We start from the raw sequence: 22,120 nt of genomic DNA, 5'->3' as shown, positions 1-22,120 counted from the left end.
TTTCTGCTAGGTTTGTGATCTCTCCTTAGTACTTGTAACAGTAATGGCTTGAGAATTCAGGGTTAAAGATGCTAGGTACTTGGTCCCTAGGATAAAGTTACTTCCACATCATCACCTGACCTTTGACAGTGACCAGAGTGAGCCCAGCGAACTCACTGACTTGGGGTGAGTCCCCCGGCAGATGTGTGCACACATAAATAGGCGTTCAGAGGTGCAGCCCCAGATCCTTTGCTTTAATCACCTTCAGTCAGGCTGTCTCCCAGAAGAAATAGTTTCATTTGCACAAAGGCATGAAAAACCAAGAACTCTCAACCTTCCCAAGGCTGCTTTTCCAAAACCATTCTGTTCGACAGCCTTGGTTGAGACAGAGTAACCTCTCTTGATCCCTCAAAAGGTGCCAAAGCATTTGGCTTTGGCCCTGTGATGATTCAGAGCCTGTTTCAGGGGTTGAGGGGGTTCCAGAGCATAGAGAAGCCCCTGGTCTCCTGAGATCTTTGGGCAAAGCCCAAAGAGTAACAAAGATGAAGTGGAGCCACTCTCACTGCCTGGAGTCTGAGAGGGAGGCCTGGATGGGGTAGAGACAGAGAAGCAAAGTGGACTCCCAGATGCTAAGCCCAGCACACCTGTTGGTCAGCGTTTCTTTCTACTTTGTGCTAAAGGCTGGAGTGGAGACAAGAGGGCAGAAATCCATCCCCTAGGAAAAAAGCCCTACCACTAAGCCTTCTTTTCTCAAAATCCCTAGAAAACATGTGCCATGTAAATATATGAGCTCAGTTATAAACAGCCGTGTTCCCTTTAGAGTCAGAAGCAACTGTTTAGCTTTATCAGGCACCACAGACACATCAAAGTAGAAGCGCCCTTGCTCGGCGACTTGGAGTCCTGCCTATGACTATTTATTTTCGTTTTCTTTCTTTTTTCCCTTAATTTTAAAAAATGAAGCCTTAAAAAAAGGAAAACTTGATTCCCCTTCTATGTGTGCAAAGGCTGCACAAATCTGGCTCACTCTCCAAAGGCCTTCAATTCAAAAGGAACATATTTAGGCAGCGTGTGACTCACTGTCGTGGTTTCCTAGGCTGTTATCTTTCATTACATAAGGGTTTAAATGACCTTGCACACCAGGGTATCTGGTTACAGTCTGTATATTGGCTTCACCCACCTTCACTGCAGCTGCATCTCTGCCATGAAGTTTTTATGAAACTTGGAGCTAGAAAAGGAGTAAAGGTTGTCCATTCAGCGAGAGGTAGCTGGGCTGGTTCTGTAAGGAGCACCCAGGGAGCTCTTGAGACGAGTTTGGAATCTGGGAAAAGGAGAAGCCCCTACAGGAAGGTGGGCACGAATTAGTCATTACCTATCTGTCAAAATCGAGCAGGGTTTATGGTTCCCTTTCATAATGGCGCTCACACATCGAGTTCTCCCTGCCAGTCTGTTTTTGATTACTTCAGATCTTTATAAAATGAGCTACAAAAACACAATTTAAAAACTGGCATCCTTCACCAGTGACCATGTCCAAGAGTAAGAAAATAGAAAAGTTGGACCCCGAAGAGCCAGCCTAATTTTTTATTGTACATGAACGTCCTCTTCACAAAAAGTCAGCTGGTTTAGATTCATTCTGTTATGATTTGTAATATCTAAATGGAATTTTCTTCAAAGCGCCCTTGATTGATTGACCCTTCGCTGAACGTTTTGTTTTTATTTTGAGGCTGACAATAATGTTTGTTGGCATGTGTTCCACTTCAACTGCGTTGGGACGCCATGAAGCTATCTTTATGAGTCATCCAACCACAATACTAAATACATGTCAGCAAAGGAAATATTATCTGAAAAGGGAAAAATCCCTTTGATGTGCTTTAACATGCAGAGATTTCTGCGAGTTTTGGAAGCTCTGTCCGCTTGTAAGGAACGGTGTACACTTACACGTTTTTTTTCCCCCTTTCGGCCTCCTCCGAGCCTCAGAAGACCACCCATTGCTCGAAAACAGTTCTGCCCTTTCAGCGGCAAAGTATGTCATTTGGTTTTAACACATTCATTTGCTGGGCGCTGTGTTTATATTAAGGGAAGCCAAACCGAGAGATGAAATGTTACAAGGGGTGAAGTACAAAGTAGACTCAATTTTTCTCAAGTTAGGAGATGGCCAGTGATTTATAGCTCGACTCCCATTTTGATTTTTTTATGTAGCAGTGGAAAGAATTAATAAAATGTACAGCTCTTGGAGATGCGGCGGGAGGAAGGGTAGTGAGGTCTGGACCACTGGCTGGAGTTTTTGTCAGATATTCATAGAATGTTGGGAAAAAACATTCTGCTTAGCTAGCAGTGCCCTCGTGAGACGGAATGGCAGCAAGTAAGGAAAATAACAAGATAAATGAAATTTTTGCAGCTGCAAGTAAAATATTGAGAATCTGCACTTTTTTATTGATCTTTATGATCCTATTGCCAAGAGCCACTTTGTGGTGACAAAATATGTTGACAAGTGCATATCTCACTGCCATGAAAAATGTGGTGAAGGATTCGCCTTATGTCTGCAGTGTTATACAAGGAACAAATTGCCCTGCTCCAGCCAATTCCTTACAGATAGGCTAAATTTAAGGTCCACCAACCCTAAACACTTTTATCTTGAACTGGAGGCTAATATTTGTAGCAATTCTTCATTGAGAAAACTGGTCGCAGACTCCTCTTACTTTTTTAATCTTTTTTTAGAAATAGATTTTTCTTTACTATACCACAGCCACTATAAAAAAAATGTTTATTTTTTGATCCCTTCACTCTATCATTTCAGAGTGTAATTTTTCAGCCAGAGTAGAGTGCTCCCCTTGTATTTATTGAATTTCCATCCATTTCACATAAGAGTGTTTCTCTCTTCTCTGGTATCAAACTTTAGGAGAAAGGCAAGGGGGAAATTTTTTATTTCTTTCAACCCTTACATCACAAAGCTGCTTAATTTTATTACAGAGTTGAGAACTCCCAATGCCAAGTTGTAAGAATACACCTACTGCTTTTCTTTCAAATAAGAAAATCAATAATATTAATTTATATGTGATGTTGAGGAACCAGAGTCTGCAATTTGCCAAGAGAGAATTTTCTCATTAGTGTGAGATTTTTTTTTTTAAACGAACTCTTCCTTTCTGCTGTCTCTTGGGCCAAATATCTGTCTCTTCAGCCAAGATGTTCTGTGGAGAGACATTGTGGTAGTAAACTGTAAGCTATTTATTTTACTGGGTTACAGGCTCTAATTGGTTGCCGAGAATGATAAGGTGGGTGCAGATTTTATTACAAACAGAAATTGTTTAGGTGGAGCTGGGCAGAACTTTTTGGGGGCAATAAAAATGTGGATGGGGCACATGAGTCCTACCGATTACTAAGCTGGGTTTTCTTTTGTTTTGAATAGGTCGAATATATTCTACCGAGCCTGTATAGATATTCCCAGGGGTACCGAGCTTCTGGTGTGGTACAATGACAGCTATACGTCTTTCTTTGGGATCCCTTTACAATGCATTGCCCAGGATGAAAACTGTAAGAATTTATTTTAGCTCTGAATTCACATTTCACAGTACCTATCTCAAAGCTAACTTTTTAAGAGTGTTGTTTGAAACTCCAAAAATGTGATCCATTCTATGTAACAGAAACGTGCACAAGTCTGTTCCATCATCTTCCGTGTATGTCCTTTGCTTTTTCACAGGGAATCTTAACTTGTACAGGCCAGTTTTTCTTTGCCTGTTGATAATTTCAAAACCTCAGTCTTAGTTTTAAATCATCGCTGGCAGGAATGTTAAGGCAACTGTTATTTACCGAGCACCTACTCTGTGTCTGGTTACAAGAGCAGCATAAGGCACGAGTTCTGCTCTGAAGGGGTGCACAGTCTTGCTGGAGTCACACTGTTTGCAAAAATGAAATAATGAGAAAACAGTGCTGTTTAATCAGGAATAACAGCCCTGTGGCTGATTGGCTGTGCTTCCTCCTAAGTGGGCATGGGAATGAGAAGGGTAGTAAAAACCGTAGACATCTGACTGAGGAATTTATCTCTCTCTAAATTTCTTAGAAGAAAGTCACATGGTTCATTTTAGATCATTACCATGGCCATCATTATGTTTTAAAAAATAATCTAACGTCTGGGCAAGTGCCAACTTCCAAAGCAGTTTTCACCTAAACTTTATATATTTGTTTTTATCAATTCTTGGGAAAATGTTATCAGGTGATTTCCAGTGTTTGGCACAGAATTAGGTTGTTTTGCCATGCTTCAGTGAGAAACGCTGGTTTCAACGATGCTATTTTTTTCTTGTCACCAAATTGACTAATCTGTGAACGGGTAATTGGGATTATGCAGTAGAAAATGAAGCAGAGGGAACAGATCTATTTAAGAAACTTCATTTTGAAAAACAGTGTTATTTTAATTTTTCCTCCTTCACTTACTTTCTCTCACTCACACAAACTCCAAAAAAATAAAAGAATGTTCATAATGCTATTAATCAAAATGCTGATGATCAGATATTTCTTTTCCATGTTGTCTTTATTTTCTTTGTTAAAAATAGAATCCTCAAAAAAAAAAAAAACCCAGAATCCTCAAAAAGCGTATTACTCTCAACTTTCCTTTTCTACTTTACCCTAACCCCAAACCAATCTCAAATCAAAAAATGAATCTTTGGACATATAAGTACATTCCTCTTACTTCCCAAGTTTCCATTGGAAAGTTTCTTTTCCACAGTGATACTCCTATTTGAGAGAGTGTCTGTTTTCATAGGAGAAAATCTCAGTGTTGGACAAGAGTGTGTGGTTGATGTTAGAGGCAGAAATGGACGTGGAGGCCAGGATGCTCTGTCTTCCCAGAATGGCTCCATGCCCCGGCTCCCCTGAAGCTAGATCTAGGTCCACGTGTGGAAGAGCACCAGTATCAGCTTCCCGATCTGCTGACAGGGGCCTGTCTGTACGTTAGAACCTTGGCATAACTTCACCTTCTTAAGGATGGAATCTGATCCCAAAAGATTCCAGAAAGACTCTCCGTTTCTTCCTTTAATACAGCGTATTACAGACTCTGAGCATACTGTGGTGTGTGTGTGCTGCAGAATGTCTGGGAATAAACATATCAGAATCTAGAGTTCTAGTGTATATAGCACACAGCCTGAAATTTCTTCCATTCATTCATTCATTAAATGCTCAGATATTTGTTGCACATTTACTGTGGGCCAGTGTCATTGCTGGGTGCCACAGAAACAGCAGTGAACAAAGCAGACAGGAATTCCTACCCTCATGGGTTATATCTTCAGTAGAGGGAGGCAGATTATCAACAAATAAATGAGTAAATAGATAGTGTGTCAGGTGATGATAAGTGTCACAGAGATAAAGCAGAGAAGGGGTAAGGATTGCCGGGAGTTGGGAGTTGCTGTGATCAGGGTGAGCTCTACAAGGAAGGTAGCCTTTGGATAGAGACTTACGGAGGCAAAGGAACAAGACATGTATTGTTTGGGAGCAGAGTGTTGCAGGCAGCTAGACTCAGTTCCTTTTATTTCCAGGATGGAAATATGACTGGCCTACTGGGAGAGCATCACAAAGCTATTGACATAGGTGTGTCAGAGTGAATGAGGTGGGGAGAAGACTTAGATATGGGAGGGGGCAGGGATCTTGTCCAGACCCTGGCTTTTGCTCTGTGTGGGCTGGATAAAGGGGGCTATTGCAGAGTTTTGAACAGTGATGTGACTAAAGTTGTAACAGGATTACTCTGGCTACTGAGTGGAGACTAGATAGGTTGAGGATGGAGCAGGGAATCCAGTTAGAGGCTCTTCCTGGAATTCAGGGAAGAGGTGATGGTGGTTTGGACCAGTGCAGAAGTGGTGGAGGTGGTGAGAAGTGGTTGGATTCTGGATATATTTTGAAAGGAAAGTCAACATCATTTGCTGACACTTGGGGTACTGAGTGAGAGAGAAAGGAGGCAAGGAGAACTCTGAGGCTTTGGTCTGAGGAACTGGATGAATGGAATGACCATTTACTGAGTGATGAGTCAGAAATGGAAACTGGAATGACTCCTCAGGGAACGCGTTTCTTACCCTTGACCTGGATCTCTAGGGTGGAAGTCACACATCTACAACATTGCTTCCACCTTGTGATGTGGTTACATGGACGAAAGGGATTTAGGAGCTGGACTGGAAGATTTGGGGTTCTCTGTGCCATTCACAGCCACCTGCCAGTGGTATCTAACAGTGTACCATCTAGCTTCAGGTTCAGTGTGATAGTGTCATCAAAAAGTGTACTTTCTGGCCACATCACATGCTTTACTTTTCAAGCCTCCTTTCCCTTGTAGGCCAACCTGTGTGAAGCATTCCTGAGGCTGCTGAGCAGAGTATTGAATCAACCCTACCAGGACATGTGTTATATATCATTTAGCACCTGAAAACCTTGGGAGAAAATTCACAAAGCCACAGCAGGTTGAAGTATTGTGGCTTCAGTAGGTAAACTGAGCAGCTCTTCTGGGTTGAGTTCAGAGCTCTAAGTAAGGGTGGAGGGAAGTTTAAAGAGAATTAATTCTTTAACTTAAGTGCTCAACAGTGACAATCCCCCTTCCCCCTAAGGGTATTATAGGAATTTTATTTCAGTTCCTGTCTCAAAGTCATATATCTGTCATGTGATTGGCCACCCAAGAAACCAGCAGAAAGCTTCATCAGATAGCGTGGGGGTGATATATGATGTTGTCTCTAAGATAGATTCTCCTGTATGATTCATATGGGAGAGACGGAGAGACCTGGGAATGCTTTATAATGAGGGTTCCTTATTCTGTACCGAGAAAATTCTCTGTGTGATTTAAAAGCACAAATGTGTGAAAGGGCATGGACAGATAATTTAACAGATAGCCTTCCCCAGCCCTTAGTAGTTTAAATCATCTCAACGGGATTAGCAATTCTAAGACAATTTTTATCCTACTGAGCTAGCCACAAAAATAAATTAAGTATCTTAGAAAGAAGCTTCTTGAGATCAAAGACTTGCTTGACAAAATACCTCCACAGAGCCTCCTTACCAGGGTTATGCACAGAGCAAACAATGAATACATGCTCGCTGGAGAAATACTGAGAATTATATTGCCATTGTTAGAAAGGAGAAATATTTCGACCAGATTTCTATTTTTTTTGTTGTTAGTGGAATTGATACATGGCCCAAGACAGTCAAGGAAAATATGATTTAACTCAGTGAATGGTATTTATTAAGCACTTTCATTTATAAAAATATCATTTTCTGCCCATGGTTCTTTCAACATTGAAAGTACACATTTCCTATGGAGTGTGTGGGGTGGGTTCAGGCTTCAGTAACCGGCCCCTCCGGCAGGGGCCGGAGAACAGTGGGGCACACTCACTGCCTGGACAAGCCATTGAAAGAGAAGGCAGCGTTTCCCATAGGCATCTGGATTCTGGAAGCAATTCCTATGTTATTTTCTGTTAAAAAAAAAAAAAACCATAGTTCTAAGTGTAATAGAGCTCCAAAGAGAGAGCCACTCCAACCACTGTGGGCCTTTCAGAAGACCATGAAGGAACGCCTCTGTTGACAGATTGTATCCGCAAGAAGGAATGAGGTTCCCCAAAGCTTCCAGTAGGGGATCAGCTCCTGCAGAGTGTAAAGGCCCTAGTGTGTTCATACTCATTTCAGAGGAAATTAAAAAAAAAACCTGGGAATAAATGTTAAACAAGTCTTCCTGCTGCTTTTTCGGTCTTGGCATGGGAAGCTGAGGTAGCAGAATGTGAAACTGGACAGCAGTGCAGGAGTTGCTGCACCAAAGTCAACTCTCCCTCTAAGAGGCCCTCCTTTTTCTTTTGATTTTAAAGAGCAGGAAATAAAAAGGAGCACTTCTACAGAGTGCCCTCCCCACCCCACCCCCCACCGTCCCACCAGCAGTGGGAAACCAGGCCTCACTCAAGCCTTCTGTCTGTGAACATTGAGGACAATGAGAACATCTCTGCAGGGCCCTGTGGGAGCACTGTGATGGGGTACAGACACTCAGACCCTGTCCTCCAGCACCTCAGTGTAGGAGGAGGCACATAAGCAAGCAACTACAGTACAGAACCTAATGCAGGGCTGTGAGATGGCTACTGCAGGGAGCCTGAGCTGGGCAGGTGTTTGGCTGAGTAGTAATGCAGTTGAGAGAAGTCAGGTTTCTGGCCCCTCATGCTCAGTGGGCAGCTGGCATTGGACTCCTCACATAAACTCAGGAACCAGAAGTTACTGTTTTGTCCCTAAATGGGACATAGGAATGTGCTACCCTCAAGCCCATAGGCCAAGGAATTGTCCATCTGGGGCTGTTGGTAAAAACACCGTGTCACACTCCAAAAACCAGCCCTAACTGTGGGAAGGTGTAGGGTTGGATTTTGCATTACCTGCCAGTTGTGGAAACCCTGGGTCAAGAAGCTAGTATAAAAATTGCCTCAGAACTGGAGAAACCTGTAAGATCCCAGAAGAAACAGAGAAGTCACCCCAGGGAGATGGCTTCGTGTCTGCACAGGACTCCTAACAGAAGGCAGCAGCCACTGAAAACACCTTCCCAGAAGGAAGTGGCAGAGGACATAGGAACCTACCATCATGAGAGATTTGACCTCTTGGGTGCTGTGGGATGGTGTGGTGTCCTGCCTAGATCCCAACCTTGCTTTAGGATTGAGGCCCCTGTTCCCCTACTTCTGGGGACAGCTGACAGCTGAATTGCCTTCAGCCTCTGAGAGCTGCTTTACCCCCAGTCATGTTCCCTCCCCACGTAGCCTGTGTCCAATGACTGGTCAGTGTGGGCGGGTAGGAAGGACTGCTTCCCTTACCCCAAAGCAGAACAGCTCTGAAGGCCCTCCAGAGCTATTGATCGCCCTTGCCAAAGTCTTCACTCATTTCACTCCCCAGTAAACTTCCTTCACACAAAACTGCAAATCTCCATTTCAGATTCTGTTTCCCAAGGACCTGACTTAAGACAGGTGCTCCCAGATTTATACTGGCAATCCAGACCTCTCCCACTGGAGCCCCAGATTCCCATCCACCTGTCTGATTTCCATCTGCACTTGCATGTCTCACAGACATCTCAGAACCAAAACCATTCTACTCTGTCGCCCAAGCTGCCTCTCCCCTAGTGCATTACCTCTCACTCTCATTCATCCAGTTGCTCTTTCTAGAAACCTTGACACCTCGCTCTTCCTCACCCTTCTGTCCAGGCATTTAGAAAGCCCTGTTGCTTGTATATTCTTAAATACATTTCTTTTCATTGCTACTGCCACCTCCTGATCAGCCTCCCCATCAGCTTCGGCCTGGACCCCTGCGGTAGCCTCCTGCAGGTCACATTTTCCCTCTTTTGGTATCACAGCAGCAAAAGTGGAGTTTCACTGATTTGCTGATTTTATTGTCTCAGTTTACTCACATGTTTTGTTAAAAGAGAGTTTGGTCCCATAGATCAAAATCCAGAAAGTACTGTGGACATGTAATTGTCCGCCCAAGAGGCAATCCATTGACAGATTCTTTGGTGTCCTTCTGGGCGTATTTTTTGCCCATTCTTGAATTCGAGCATATTCTCACACTCTTTCTTGGGCTCTCACTCTGCCCTTCCCCTTTTATTCAGATAGTAATACTATATACTTTGTTCTGCACCTCACTTTTTCATTTAATGATATAGAGTGATGGTGCATTTAAAGTATCAATCTGATGACCTCATACCCTAGCTTAAAACCCTTTTTTGGTTTGGCATTACTCTTTTTTTTTAATTGAAGTATAGTTGATTTATAATGTGTTAGTTTCTGGTGTACAGCATAATAATTCATTTATACACACACACACACACACTTTTTCATACTCCTTTTCATCTCAGTCCCCACCTCTTTAATATGATAGCCAATGGGCTACGTAGTCTCCAGAAATATTCGTATGGCTCACATACTGTTTTACAAAATGAGAATTCAAACATCTTCAGACTAGCCTGGCTCTATTTAGTCTTCTACAGACCCCACCATCCTCTGTTGTATTAACCTCCCTCCCCTCACCTATTTCCATTCCGTGTCCTGAGCTCCTTCTTACCTCGTGTGCCACACAGACTCAGTGGCACAGCTGCCAACAGTCCATCTCCTCTCATATCGCCTTTTCCCTGCTTTGCCCCCATCTGATGCCAGCGCATCTTCAGGACTCACACTCAGGGTCAGTACCTCAGGGAAGCCATCTCTCCCACCCCAGGTTTAGCCATCTCTGACAGACGTTTTCTTGGCCCCGTTTCTTTTCTATCATAGCACTTATTACACTTGGAGCAACTGAATATTGTCAGTTCTCAAATTCACATATTTTTCACATTTTAATCTTTCTGGACCTGGCAAATATCTCACAATGCAGGGAGACTTACAATTGATGGTGTGACTTAAAATGAATGGAATTTTAGATCTGATGAAACTGAGTCAGTATTTACCTGTAAGAGCATTTGTGTGATATCTGTCTCTCTCACTAAAGATTAAGTGACCTGAGAATAGGAGCTGTAACTCTCGCTCCCCTGTGTCCACAGCCCCAGCAGTGTCAGGCACGTCATAGATACTCAGTAAGCACTTGTGGACTGAGTGAATGGATGAGGGAGTAAAGTAGGACTTTGTTTTATGGATCCTGCATTTCACTCTCTCAGTGTTATAGTTCTGTAAAATTTGATGAGTTGATTATCCTCCTTGACTATAAATCCTTTAGGGCTTTGAGAGTTTGCCCTCTTCCCCTTAATCTCTGTCTTATAGACTGAAATGATTTTACTTGCTCAGTACGTCTTCAGACAGAAATCTCTTCATCCTTTTGGTCTTTTCATTAGTCACTTCTGGCCTCTTGCAGTTTGTCCTATCTTGGGTTGGGATATGATAGTGTTTTCTGATTCATTTTCTATTCTCTTTCTGTGAATTCCCTGTGTTTTGTTAATACTTTGAATTGTTGGGCCAATCAGACTGGTTTTTAAGAAGAGTGATCCTCTGTGTCCTTTAAGTCCTGCTGAAAAAAGTATGCTTTGTAGCTTGACCTCTCCGGTCCTGTGGAAGTGTGTGAGGGCTCTGCAGGGCAGCTTTGGGGTCAAATATGGTTGCTTTTGTGAAAATTACCTGAAATTATTAAGGCTGTTCCTAGCTCATTTCATTCAGTAGAATTAAATTAATTCCCAAGTACAATAAAGGATCATGCCAAAAGTAGAAAGAGCAAGCATTGCTACTGTGTCCCAAAAACGTGTTATATTTGTTTAGAGGTGTCCCATAGGAGAAAATAATAAGACAGAGAATCATTTTATTCCAGCCATCTCCATGCTTACGGCCTAAATGCTATCATCATTAACTCAGATCCCGTTATCCCAGATTGTTATACAAACTGGTAGACATTTTTCTTTATTACTGTTTTGACATTGATTATTAAACTTAGAAAAATTCCATTGGCCCGCATATTCTTTTGTTTAATAGAAAGGTTCTGTGACCTTAATAATTTTTGAGAATTAATTTATTCGGTTACTTTCCAGGGGCTTAAGTAAGAAGTCAGCACTTACAGTCTCTACTTACAGTGTTATTTGTGTGACTTCCCCGGAGGCATCATATTCCTCTTTCTAGCAGAAAGCTTTCCTTTCTGGCTGGTTTTCCTGCCCTCCTGCATGTTGATGACATCTTCATTCCGCAGTCTCCCCACCCTGTCTTCCTTCCTGCTAGTCTGGCCTTCCTAGCCTGCAAGAGCTTAGTGTTGCCTGAAAACTTGTGGGTTTCCCTGTGCTTTGTCTCTTCCAGATTAGTTATAAACAGGCTAAGTAAGATGGGTTCTACCCTCGTCTGTGACAATGCTGCTGTTTTTGTCTTTTATTAAGAAAGAGCGAAAACATAAGACATTTCTCCTTATTTTTCAATATATATTTTAAAACTAACAGTCTGTGTACAAAGGTTTTTTGAAAGTCTAAAATGTGTGCACACATTTCATATTGATTATACACTTTTGCCACAAAAGTTGAAATTATTCATAAATACTTATATATAAAATATAGACATGTACATAAATATGTGTATGTGTGCACACATAGATGCCTGTATAACGTATATTTATATATGTGTATACACACACACACACAAATGTCTGTACTAGCTGTAAAATGTCCTTTTTATTTTTGCACCACAGCAATTGAGCAGACATAGAATAGGAGTATGGTCAAAAAAAAAAAAAATACCCTGCACATCAGAAAGAAAGCTAAAGCTTCCAGCTTAGCTGTGACCTTAACTGAATGTGTGACGCGTTATTAGACCTGCTTGAGCTTCAGCTTTTTTTTTTTTTTGTAATAAGAGAGGGTAGGACTAGATCAGTGGTTCTCATCTCTGATTTTATATTAGAAGCACTTGGGGAACTTAAAGTGCAGATTTCCAGGCACTACCAAGAGATTCTGGTATTTTAAAAAAATCTCTATGAGTATAATATACAATCAGGATAAAGAACTACCAAGTAGACAAACTCCACATTCTTTCCTGGTCTGTGAGTCTCTTGCTTTATTTCTTCTTCATAAGACAGAATGGGCCATGCCAACAGAGCCCTAGAGGATGAGCTGTTCCATTTGTTGGATTCATCTAATACATGTGAAAGTGTAGAACACTCAGGGTGGAAGAGTCCTTAGTGGCATCCTTAACCCCGCCACACGTGGTGTCTACATATCCACTCAAGCATGGAGCCTCCTGGCGGTAGTGGTCCTCTCTTGTTCTCTTTTTGTAGTTGACACCTGAGTTTTCTTGCTCCACTGGAATCTCAGAGATGGTCTGTTGCAGGGAAGAATGAGAGCACCCAGTTCACGTGTTCCTTTTCACATGACCTTGAACCCGATGGTCAACAGCCATCATTTATTTCCCACCACCACCGTTTTTGCCAATCATCCTTTTCAAACTTTTTGGTCTCTAAATTCCTTCTCTTGACCATGCTGTAACCTTGAATCTCTATGATCCCTGAAATACCAAGAAACAAATTTTATTGCCAGAGTAGATAATTAAAGTAAGAATAATAGTTTTTAAGCATAATGTAAAGATTCTCATCACCTCTGAACCTGTGGGTTGACAAGTGAACGCATGATGTATATTATGAATACAATGACAAAGAAAAAAGAAAAACAAAATTCAAATATATTAGGTTTCCCTTCTCAAAAATGTTTCTTCTCATTCTTTCCCCACTCCAACTGCCACCACCCCGCTTGGGTCCATCTCCCTTCATTCGAGGCTCTTTTCCTTCTGTAATAGTAAGAATTGTGACTGATATTGATAGTAGGCCCTGTGATGAGTACTATCATTATCTCATTTAAACCTCAAACTGGTGTTTAAAGATGAGGAAGACAGGGCTCATAGAACTCAGTATCTGTTGAGTGACAACCTTGGCATTTACTAGCTGCTGCCTGTGCATTATCTCTCACTCCTTCCCGTGACCACTTTACATTTTACCGAGGACTAAACTGTGGATTTAGGTATTCCATACCTGCCCACAGTTAGCCCTCTGGATCCACAGCTTCCGCTCCAGCAGAGTCAACCAACCACAGACGGAAAATATTCTGGGGAAAAAAAATTTAAGAAAGTTCCAAAAAGCAAAACTTGAATTTGCCATATGTTGGCAACTATTTACTTAGCATTTGCATGGTATTATGTATTATAACTAGTCTAGAGATGATTTAAAGTATTCGGCAGGATGTGAGTAGATTATATGCAAATACTATGCCATTTTATATAAGAGACTTGAGCATCTGCAGATTTTGGTATCTGCAGGGGTTCTGGATCCAACCCCGCCGTGGATACCAAGGGACAGCTGTAGGTAGTTGAGTTAAAATCTAGACCATCTCACCCACTAAGCCATGCCATTACTTTTAAAATTATTAGTTTCATTGTCCTCATTTTACAGATGGAGACACAAGCACAGAGAGACTGCGTAACTTGCCTAAGATCACCAGGCTAGTAAAAGGCAGAGTTAGGATTTGAACACAGGTCTTTCTGATTCCAAAGCCCGAGTTGCAAGCACCATCCTCTGTGATCACATACTCTGATGCCTGCTACTCTTACCTTATGCCTGCACCCTGCGTGTAAATTTTGCCTCTGTCAAGCCTTCCCTAAACATGGATTCTTTTTTCTTGCTATTCGTTTGCTCAGAAACAGTCAGTGTCTATTTCTTAGGCCTGAAGTCTTTTGTGTATTTATTTATTTGGACATTAAAGGCCCTCTGAGGTCTACCCTCCCAACCCTTTATTCCCACAGTGCTGGCAAACCCACACTGTGTTCAGTCAGCCTGATTGCCTCACCATCCCACCAGCGTACCAGACTTCTGTCTCCAGGTGTCTTTCATATGGTTGCCTTCACCTCTTTAGTCACTTTTCCTTGAAAATCTGTCCTGTGCTGGCAGGGTCTGTTGAAAGGCCTGAAATTCTGAAGGCCTGAATTTACCTTCTCTGCCATGCTGAAGGCCACCCTCTCTAGGGAGCCCCATTTTCTCTCCCTGTCTCTTGCTGTGCCTCCGAGCTCAAATCCCCCCAGTTATGGAGTCTTTTTATCTCAAGTCGTAAGTGAGGGCAATGACCAGTTAGGAAAAACCTGGAGCAGACAGTAGTTGCTTAATAAATAGGCACTGACTGAGTTAACTGGCAATAACAGTGATTTCCCCCTCAAATCAAATTGGCTGTTCTTTTGTTCATTGTGAGTCCAGAAACACCAATTTTTAAAATGTTGACTTAGAGGGATTTTTTTAGAAGTGTGTGCTATTATGCTTATTTTCAGGGCTACTAAAATTGATCTTCTCAAACTCTTGCTGTTTTCCCAGTAAATGTACCCTCGACAGTCATGGAAGCCATGTGCAGACAGGACGCCCTGCAGCCCTTCAGCAAGAACAGCAAACTCTCCCCTGCCACCCAGCAGCGCTCCGTTGTCTTCCCACAGACTCCATGCAGCAGGAACTTCTCCCTCCTGGATAAGTCCGGGCCCATTGAATCAGGATTTAACCAAATCAACGTGAAAAACCAGCGAGTCCTGGCGAGCCCGACTTCCACCAGCCAGCTCCACTCGGAGTTCAGTGACTGGCATCTTTGGAAATGTGGACAGTGCTTTAAGACTTTTACGCAGCGGATCCTCTTACAGATGCATGTGTGCACGCAGAACCCCGACAGGTAAGCCCACCTCTCACTTCTCACCAGGTGTTTGCTTAGTGAGACTCACTGCTTGCCTTCCAGCCATACCTCAGGGAAAGCCCTCTGAATCAGAGGTCTGCGTTCTGTAAGGTCAGAGAGTAATGTTTGGCCCCTCTTTGACTTTATTGTCTGGAAGGGCTGCAGGAATAGTAGCTGCACAGAGAAATCTGCCCCCCCTTTCTAAGCAGCTTTGTCCAGGTCTAAAGGGAAGCAAAATAGAAGGCACATTTGGGATTTGCAGACACTAACTCCTACATATAAAATAGGTAAACAGCAAGGTCCTACTGTAGAGCATAGAGAACTATATTCAATACCTTGTAATAGCCTATAATGAAAAAGAATATGAAAAGGAATATATATAGATATAGATATAAATAGATAAAAAAAACTGAATCACTGTGCTGTGCACCAGAAACTAACACAACGTTGTAAACTGACTATACTTCAAAAAAAAAAAAAAGATACGTACTCTGGAAAAAAAAATAGAAGGCACATTTATGAATATCATAGATGGAAAAAATGAGGTCAGGATAATTAGAATCCCCTCTGTCTCCCAGAGATAATCTAGCTGGCTGCTCGGCTGCTGTCACAGTTGTTTCAGGGTTCACCTCCAGTGTGCCATGGGTATGAACTTAATTAAGTACTAAGAGGTAATGAATTGGAATTTTTTGCTTAGTACTATTTTTCTTCAGAGCATGCAAACCCATAAATCCTGCAAAGCTGTCAAAAGGAAATACCTCCTCTGCTAGTGATGTGGAGGAAAACAGATGCCACTTATTCAATAAACTAATATCCACACAGAAGAAAAATGTTGACTAGATACCTCAGAGTCAAAGTTGGTTTGAAAGTTTGTCAATAAAGAATTTTATGGCCGTGAACTGAGGATGAAATTTAGCTGAACAAGTGAATTAAAATTTCAGGTACTCTGACGAGTGGCACAGGAGATATAATGGAACTATAATTTATGAATCAAAACTGGTTTATTCGACAGTCTTGATAGCTGGGAGCGCAAAAGACAAAAATCAAATTAATGCAATGAGAAAGGATTGTGTTTTATCTGTTCACGTCCTATGAAAATTTGATTAAACCCCAAATAGCTTAGACTGTTTTGAATATAAAAGCAGAAACTGATTTTTGGAGGTAGGATAGGAGACTCGGAAGCAGGACTCCTGAATTATTTTCTTAATTTGGCCACTGATTAACCCTTAAACCACTCAGCTCTCCTTGCCTTATAATTTGCATCCAACTCTCCCCTCCCAGGTCTGCAGGATACGGCAGGTGGTAGAACCCAAGCAGGTAGGGAGGATGGAAAGGTAGCAGAGAGGAGGTGGATCCTTTTTGAAATAATGATCCATTTCACGATACATGTGCACACTTACGTGTGTATATGCTTTTATTTGTCCCATTCTAGAAACCACATGCTTGGCATCAATCATTGCTGTAACTAATTAATGTTGAAACATTTGTATTAGGGCTATGAAGGCAGCTGTGTCTTTAGAATCTTTTGCTTTCAATAGGAGAGCCCCTGGTGAGAGTATCAACAGACTTCTTCACATCTCAGTATTATTGGCTTTAGGGGAGACACAAAAGTTTTGAAAAGGTTTTCCTTACTCCAGAAGGAGTTTTTTGAACGCTTACCTTCCTTGCAAGTATGCATATAGCCTCGAGATATTTATTCGAAGTTTGCAAGGCATTTTAGTTATTTTTTTAAATACAAAAAGTGCACTAAAATCTTGTTATTATCAACTTGCTTTTTAAATTGAGTGACTCTAACTGTATGGATCTATTTTATTATTTGTAAAAGTTCATTGTGATCATAATAACAACATAGAAGTTAAGATAGAATGATAGTTGAAAGTTTCTGGATACTGAAACTCACAGCTTAGCTTTCAATACAATACGATTTCATGCTGAATGTCACATAAAGCAATGAAAATATGTCATGGTAAATAGAAAGATAATGAAACAGACTGTTTTGTCTGACCCCCATTACACTTAGAAAGACATATGTGTATTGTGGTTTAAGTCCCTATGAAGTGTCCCGTCAAATAATAGGGTCAGAATTTGTCATGCATCTCTGTAAACTGTCAGAAAAGTACCTGATAAATTTAGAAAACTTACATATACAAAAATGCACTTCCATGAGAGATGGTTAGATCAGTGCTGATTCCAAGCTAATCTAGAGTTACTGGCCAAAGTCTAAGTGGTTTGAGACTCCCATCCCATTCTAGACCCTGATGGGCTTATTTGATGCTGATGCCCAGGTATGGTTTGGTTGAGCCTTCCCAGATGAGGTGAAGTAATGGGTGCTTGATATTCAGCTAGATCGCCAGGGTGAGATCAAATTGCCCAAACAGTGGGTTCCTACTTTGCCTTTCCCGGTGCCTTGTTGATGAAAACTTGAGAGGTGATCACCATCATTCATGAATAAGTTAAAATTAAAAATTATGACTTCAAAAAATTAACTCCTTTAAAGGCAACGTAATCATATACAGTGTTTCTTACTTCTCATGGGGAGGTGCTTGAATAACTCCCTCACACAGGAGTTGATTATTGGAGATAAGGGAAATAGAGGGAGATGCCCAGTGGCTTTGACCCACTAGTTTCATTCTAGGTACATAATTTACTTTTAGCACACAGGCCTGGATAAGCTGTATGGTGTTCCAGAACCTAGCACGCTCCCTTGGTACCAACAAGTTTGGAAGTAGAAGGTACACTCCGTAATTCTTAACCACATAGGTGAATTCTAAAGAGGAGAAATATACAGAACTCAAATGGAACATTAGTTTGTGCATGATTGTAAAATTCAGAGTCTTTTCTCTTATTGTCCATTTGGAGAGTTACAACTGCTGAATCTACATATTTTCCTTAGTGATTGACTCCATAAATTAGCTGGCTTTTAGTGGCAGTTTGTGCCCATTCAGCCAAATACACTGAAAAAGCTTAGAACATACCAGTCAGAAACCATTTCCTTTCTGTTTGAAAAACTCAAATGCTTTTTTTTTTTTTTGATAGGATAATCTTGCTAGAAGTAGAGGCAAGAAAGGGAGACACAGAAGACAAAGTCAGAAAGTAAACAGGTTAGAGTTTCAAACAGGTCCAGATTTGAAACAGGCCCCTGAATCTCAGGTCCAAAAGAGTTTTCACTCAACAGACTGAATATTTGGCCGTGAAACCCAAGACATTTGAACCTTCACCAAAGAGATTGTGTATGAATTTATTTGTAAGTTTTTTCATGTGAGGGACCATCAGTAAGTCTACATGTTGATATGATGGAAAGAGACCCGAGGAAACCCAGGGTTGCCAACATTACCATTTTTCATTACCATGTTATTTATGCTGAACGCAGAAAAAAATTCCACTTGGCAAAGTTAGGAATTAGTGCTAAAGATAAAAATGCATTCGTATGAGGGTCCAGGGGCCCCAGAATTGTTGTTTCTTGATTTGTCATTATTAAACATACAAAGCCAGGGGGTGGGGGTATAGCTCAGTGGGTGGAGTACATGAACCCTGAGCATGTGCGAGGTGCTTAGTTCGATTCCCAGTACCTCCATTTAAACAAACAAACAAACAAAACATACAAAGCCAAAAATCTCGTCTTCCTTTTTCTCAGCCTACTGACTTTTCCTTTTCTTTAGTTAATTCAGAGGGAAAAAGCTGCTGGAATCTAGATCAACCTAGATTTTATTTAGGGACTTCATAAAGTTTTGAAGGATAAGCTTATTACCTAGGCTAGAACAGCTTGACTGACTTGTGCTTGAACCAGGAATTAGAAATCCCTTTTTTCTTCTGTTTTTCTGCTTAGAAACTCTCAATAGTCTCATAGGGAGTGTGGGGCAGTGCTCCAGAAAGGGTTAAGCAAAGCCTTTAGTCACAGTGGATTATTTTCTGATGAATATATTCTCTTTTTTTCTGCAGAGCGTCTTTGTAATGCTTATCTTTATTTTGCATCCTTTTCTTTTCCTTATTGATTGTGCCACCTGGGGAAAGTTTGCCTTTAGCCTCCAGGGCACACTGTCAGCCGCTCAAATGTGTATTTTGAGCATCACTGTTTATAATTGGTGGTACCAGAGGGGAAGATGATGCTAGAGGTGCTGTGTGGGGGGAGGAGCCTGGAGATCATCTATCCCATAATAGTTTCTTTGGACTGTGTCCATGTTCTCGAGTTCCAAGCTTCTCCCCTCCCAAGTGTGAAGGTCATCTTCTTTCTAGAGTCCCATGTTCTCCGGGTGTTTTGGCTCTGCACTTTTGCCGCTCTCCTGAAATCTTTTTCTTTTTATGTGGAGCTCAGGTCTTTTCTCCCTCCACACAGCCAGCAGTGACCTCAGTAGTGCCCCGTTTGAAATCTCAGGAGATGTGCATTTGGGCTTGACTGATGGGGTGTGAGGAAAGAATGGGGCCCAACTGATCAACTTTTGTTTTGGAGGCTTTCATGTTGTGAAAGAAAAATCAAAGGTTTAATAATATTTTAAACTAAACCACACTTAATGTTGTTAAATGTTTCATCCTTTTCCTATGTGTACACCAAATTAATTACGAATGCAAAGTAAATGGATTGCACGTTTTACTGGAGTCGTCTTTGGCAGAGGAGCTGCTGCTTAGGGAGAATGCCAGGGGTTGTGCAAAACTGTCTCACGGCTTGCTTGCTTCTTAAAAATTTACCAGGCATTGATATATGCTAACTAAATTGACGCAGGCTTTGTCTGGTTTTTAGATACTTCATTGTTGAGGACGGAGCACCATCTAGTTTTTCATGAAGCTTGATATTTCTGGATTGGAACAAGCCACATGAAGCTATTTAAGTTTAAAGGCATCGCAATTAAGTAAAATAATACTTTAGTTCCTCAGCCGCATGTGGTTAGTGATTTCTGTATTGGATAGTGTGGATCTAGAACATTTCCATCGTTGGACCACACTGCTAGATGTCTCAAGACTTGTTATTAAAAAAAAAAACCAAAAGCTTCCTCTGGTTGTGAGATGTTATCACTTTGTGAAGAGTGCTCATTGCATTTGTTTTGAGAATAATAAGATGGAATATGTGTATGATGACCTGGGTAGAATCAAAGTGCTTTAGAAAAGAGATACAGTTGTTCAGTGACATCAGATCCTGCAAAGAGTGAAGCTGAACACAGCCCTCCCTACTCGCTTTGGTGTGACACATCGAAGGCAGACAGAACTTTGGAGTTGGAATTGATTATATCCAAAGTTTAATAAATTAAGCCTTATCTTTTTTTTTTATTGCTGATGATGTATTTTATTTCATTTTTTCACTTTTTTATCACTTTATTATTTGTAGAACTTTACAAACCCCCACGCTTTATTCTGAGTCTTTTTAAAATATAATTTTAAAAGGTTACTTTCCATTTACAGGTATTACATAATATTCGGTATATTCCCTGCATTGTGCAATATATCCTTGAGCCTATCTTACACCCAACAGGTTGTGCCTTCCGTTCCCCACCCTGTAAGGCCCCTTTAACCAGACCTTGAAGAGTTAATGGGAATGTTGGTCATCAGAATAAAAAGCTGAGTTGTGCCAACTGATTCTGTGCCCTAAAGGCCTCAGCAGTAAACTGAGATGTAAGGAGTCATAGTGTGCTGATAGAAATGTGCACGCAGAGTCTTAACTCCTGTGGCCAGTTGTCCTAAAAGAAGTTGTGATGTCTGAGATTCTGTACTGGTGATGTTTTCTAAGCCCTGCTCTTGGACTTGAAGATTTCATTCTGTCTTGAATGTATTCCTGTGTCTTTAGATGCAACCCTAGGATACAATCAATGTTGAAATTACTTTATGATCATTTCCTTTTATTTGTTTTTAGGAAATACTGAAAATCTAGGGTAAGAAGGATTTTGTCTGTATTTTCTGAGGGCTAACTTTCTGTACATTTCTAGACTGAGGGAGACAGTCTGTTTTTATAGTGGCAAGTAGAGTACACATTTTAGTTCTGAATTCGGCATTAAAACAGTTTCTACAAAGGTGAGTAGGACCATATGGTCTAAAATCTTATTCTTCAAGGTTCCTCAGAATTGAAGGGCTATCATTTTGTTTTTTGAAAATCAACTAGAGTAAGGTTTGGTCCTGTATCTTGGTACTAGATTTTCTTGTTGCTCTGAATTCTCAGCTGTTTCCCAAGTAAGTTTAAATGGTCCATATTCTAATTAGCATGACTAGACACACAAAACCATGGATAGCTCTCCATACACGGCACTGGCTAGTACACACAATGGAGGTTGGAGGTCACGTCGTTGATACTGTCCTGTGAGGCTGTATCCACACGTTTGTTGGTTATCTGAAGGCAGGAGCTGAGTATGATGGGTTGCCAGAGGATATGTGATTCAGTCCATCCTGCTTACCAGAGAGATTAGGAGATGGAGAGTCAGGGAAGTTGGGTGACTTGTCAAGTACTACAGCTGATTGGGATCAGAAGCTGAAGCAGGACTCACCTCTCCCATCTGCCCCAATCCAGGCCCTTCCAGTCAGTCAGCTCAATTCTACAAAGTTTTAAAAGCTGTGCAGTCGGCCAGTGGGTACCTCATAAGAACCTCTTAGGCCAGTCCTGGGCAAGGTGATGTTTGCCTTTCATTAGTACTACCTTGAGATAAGAATTCATCATAAGTCTCTCTGTGGTCATTTCTCCTCTTCTGTGTGTAAAATTTTGCCACTGTGACTTTTAGCATAAAAGGGATGGAATGACTTCTGAAATAAATCACCCCAACTTTTGACAGTAATGTTAGAAAAAAAAAGAAAAGATTAATTGGTTTTATTTAGCGGCTTATTGTATATTGTGATAGCTATTAAAAATAGATAACCAGAGGCTAATAAATGTTAATGGTCCATCACTATTAGAAAAATCAATTGTCAGTGGGTATAGCATATATTAATGTATTATTTTGCTTATAATAATCTTCAATAAAATTTTAAAAATTCATGCCAAGAGAATGATTTCTTGAGGCGTCCCTTAAAGCTAATGGTTACTACAAAGAACAGATTTGGCAAAAGGGTATT

General features: G+C 41.2%; 1 protein-coding gene across 2 annotated transcripts in view; it reads left to right on the top strand.

Moving 5' to 3' along the window:
* The window catches only part of PRDM6 (PR/SET domain 6), a 95,442-nt gene that overhangs the window by 63,770 nt on the left and 9,552 nt on the right, over window positions 1–22,120 (top strand). For both annotated transcript variants that reach the window (XM_072957709.1, XM_072957710.1), the window contains 2 exons: window positions 3,383–3,507; window positions 14,752–15,094. In XM_072957709.1, the coding sequence (XP_072813810.1) occupies window positions 3,383–3,507; window positions 14,752–15,094 (468 nt within the window). The remainder of the gene's footprint in view (window positions 1–3,382; window positions 3,508–14,751; window positions 15,095–22,120) is intronic.

This window comes from Vicugna pacos, chromosome 3 (assembly GCF_048564905.1).
Source record: "Vicugna pacos chromosome 3, VicPac4, whole genome shotgun sequence".
Lineage (NCBI taxonomy): Eukaryota > Metazoa > Chordata > Mammalia > Artiodactyla > Camelidae > Vicugna > Vicugna pacos.
This window is presented reverse-complemented; position numbering and strand designations above follow the sequence as displayed.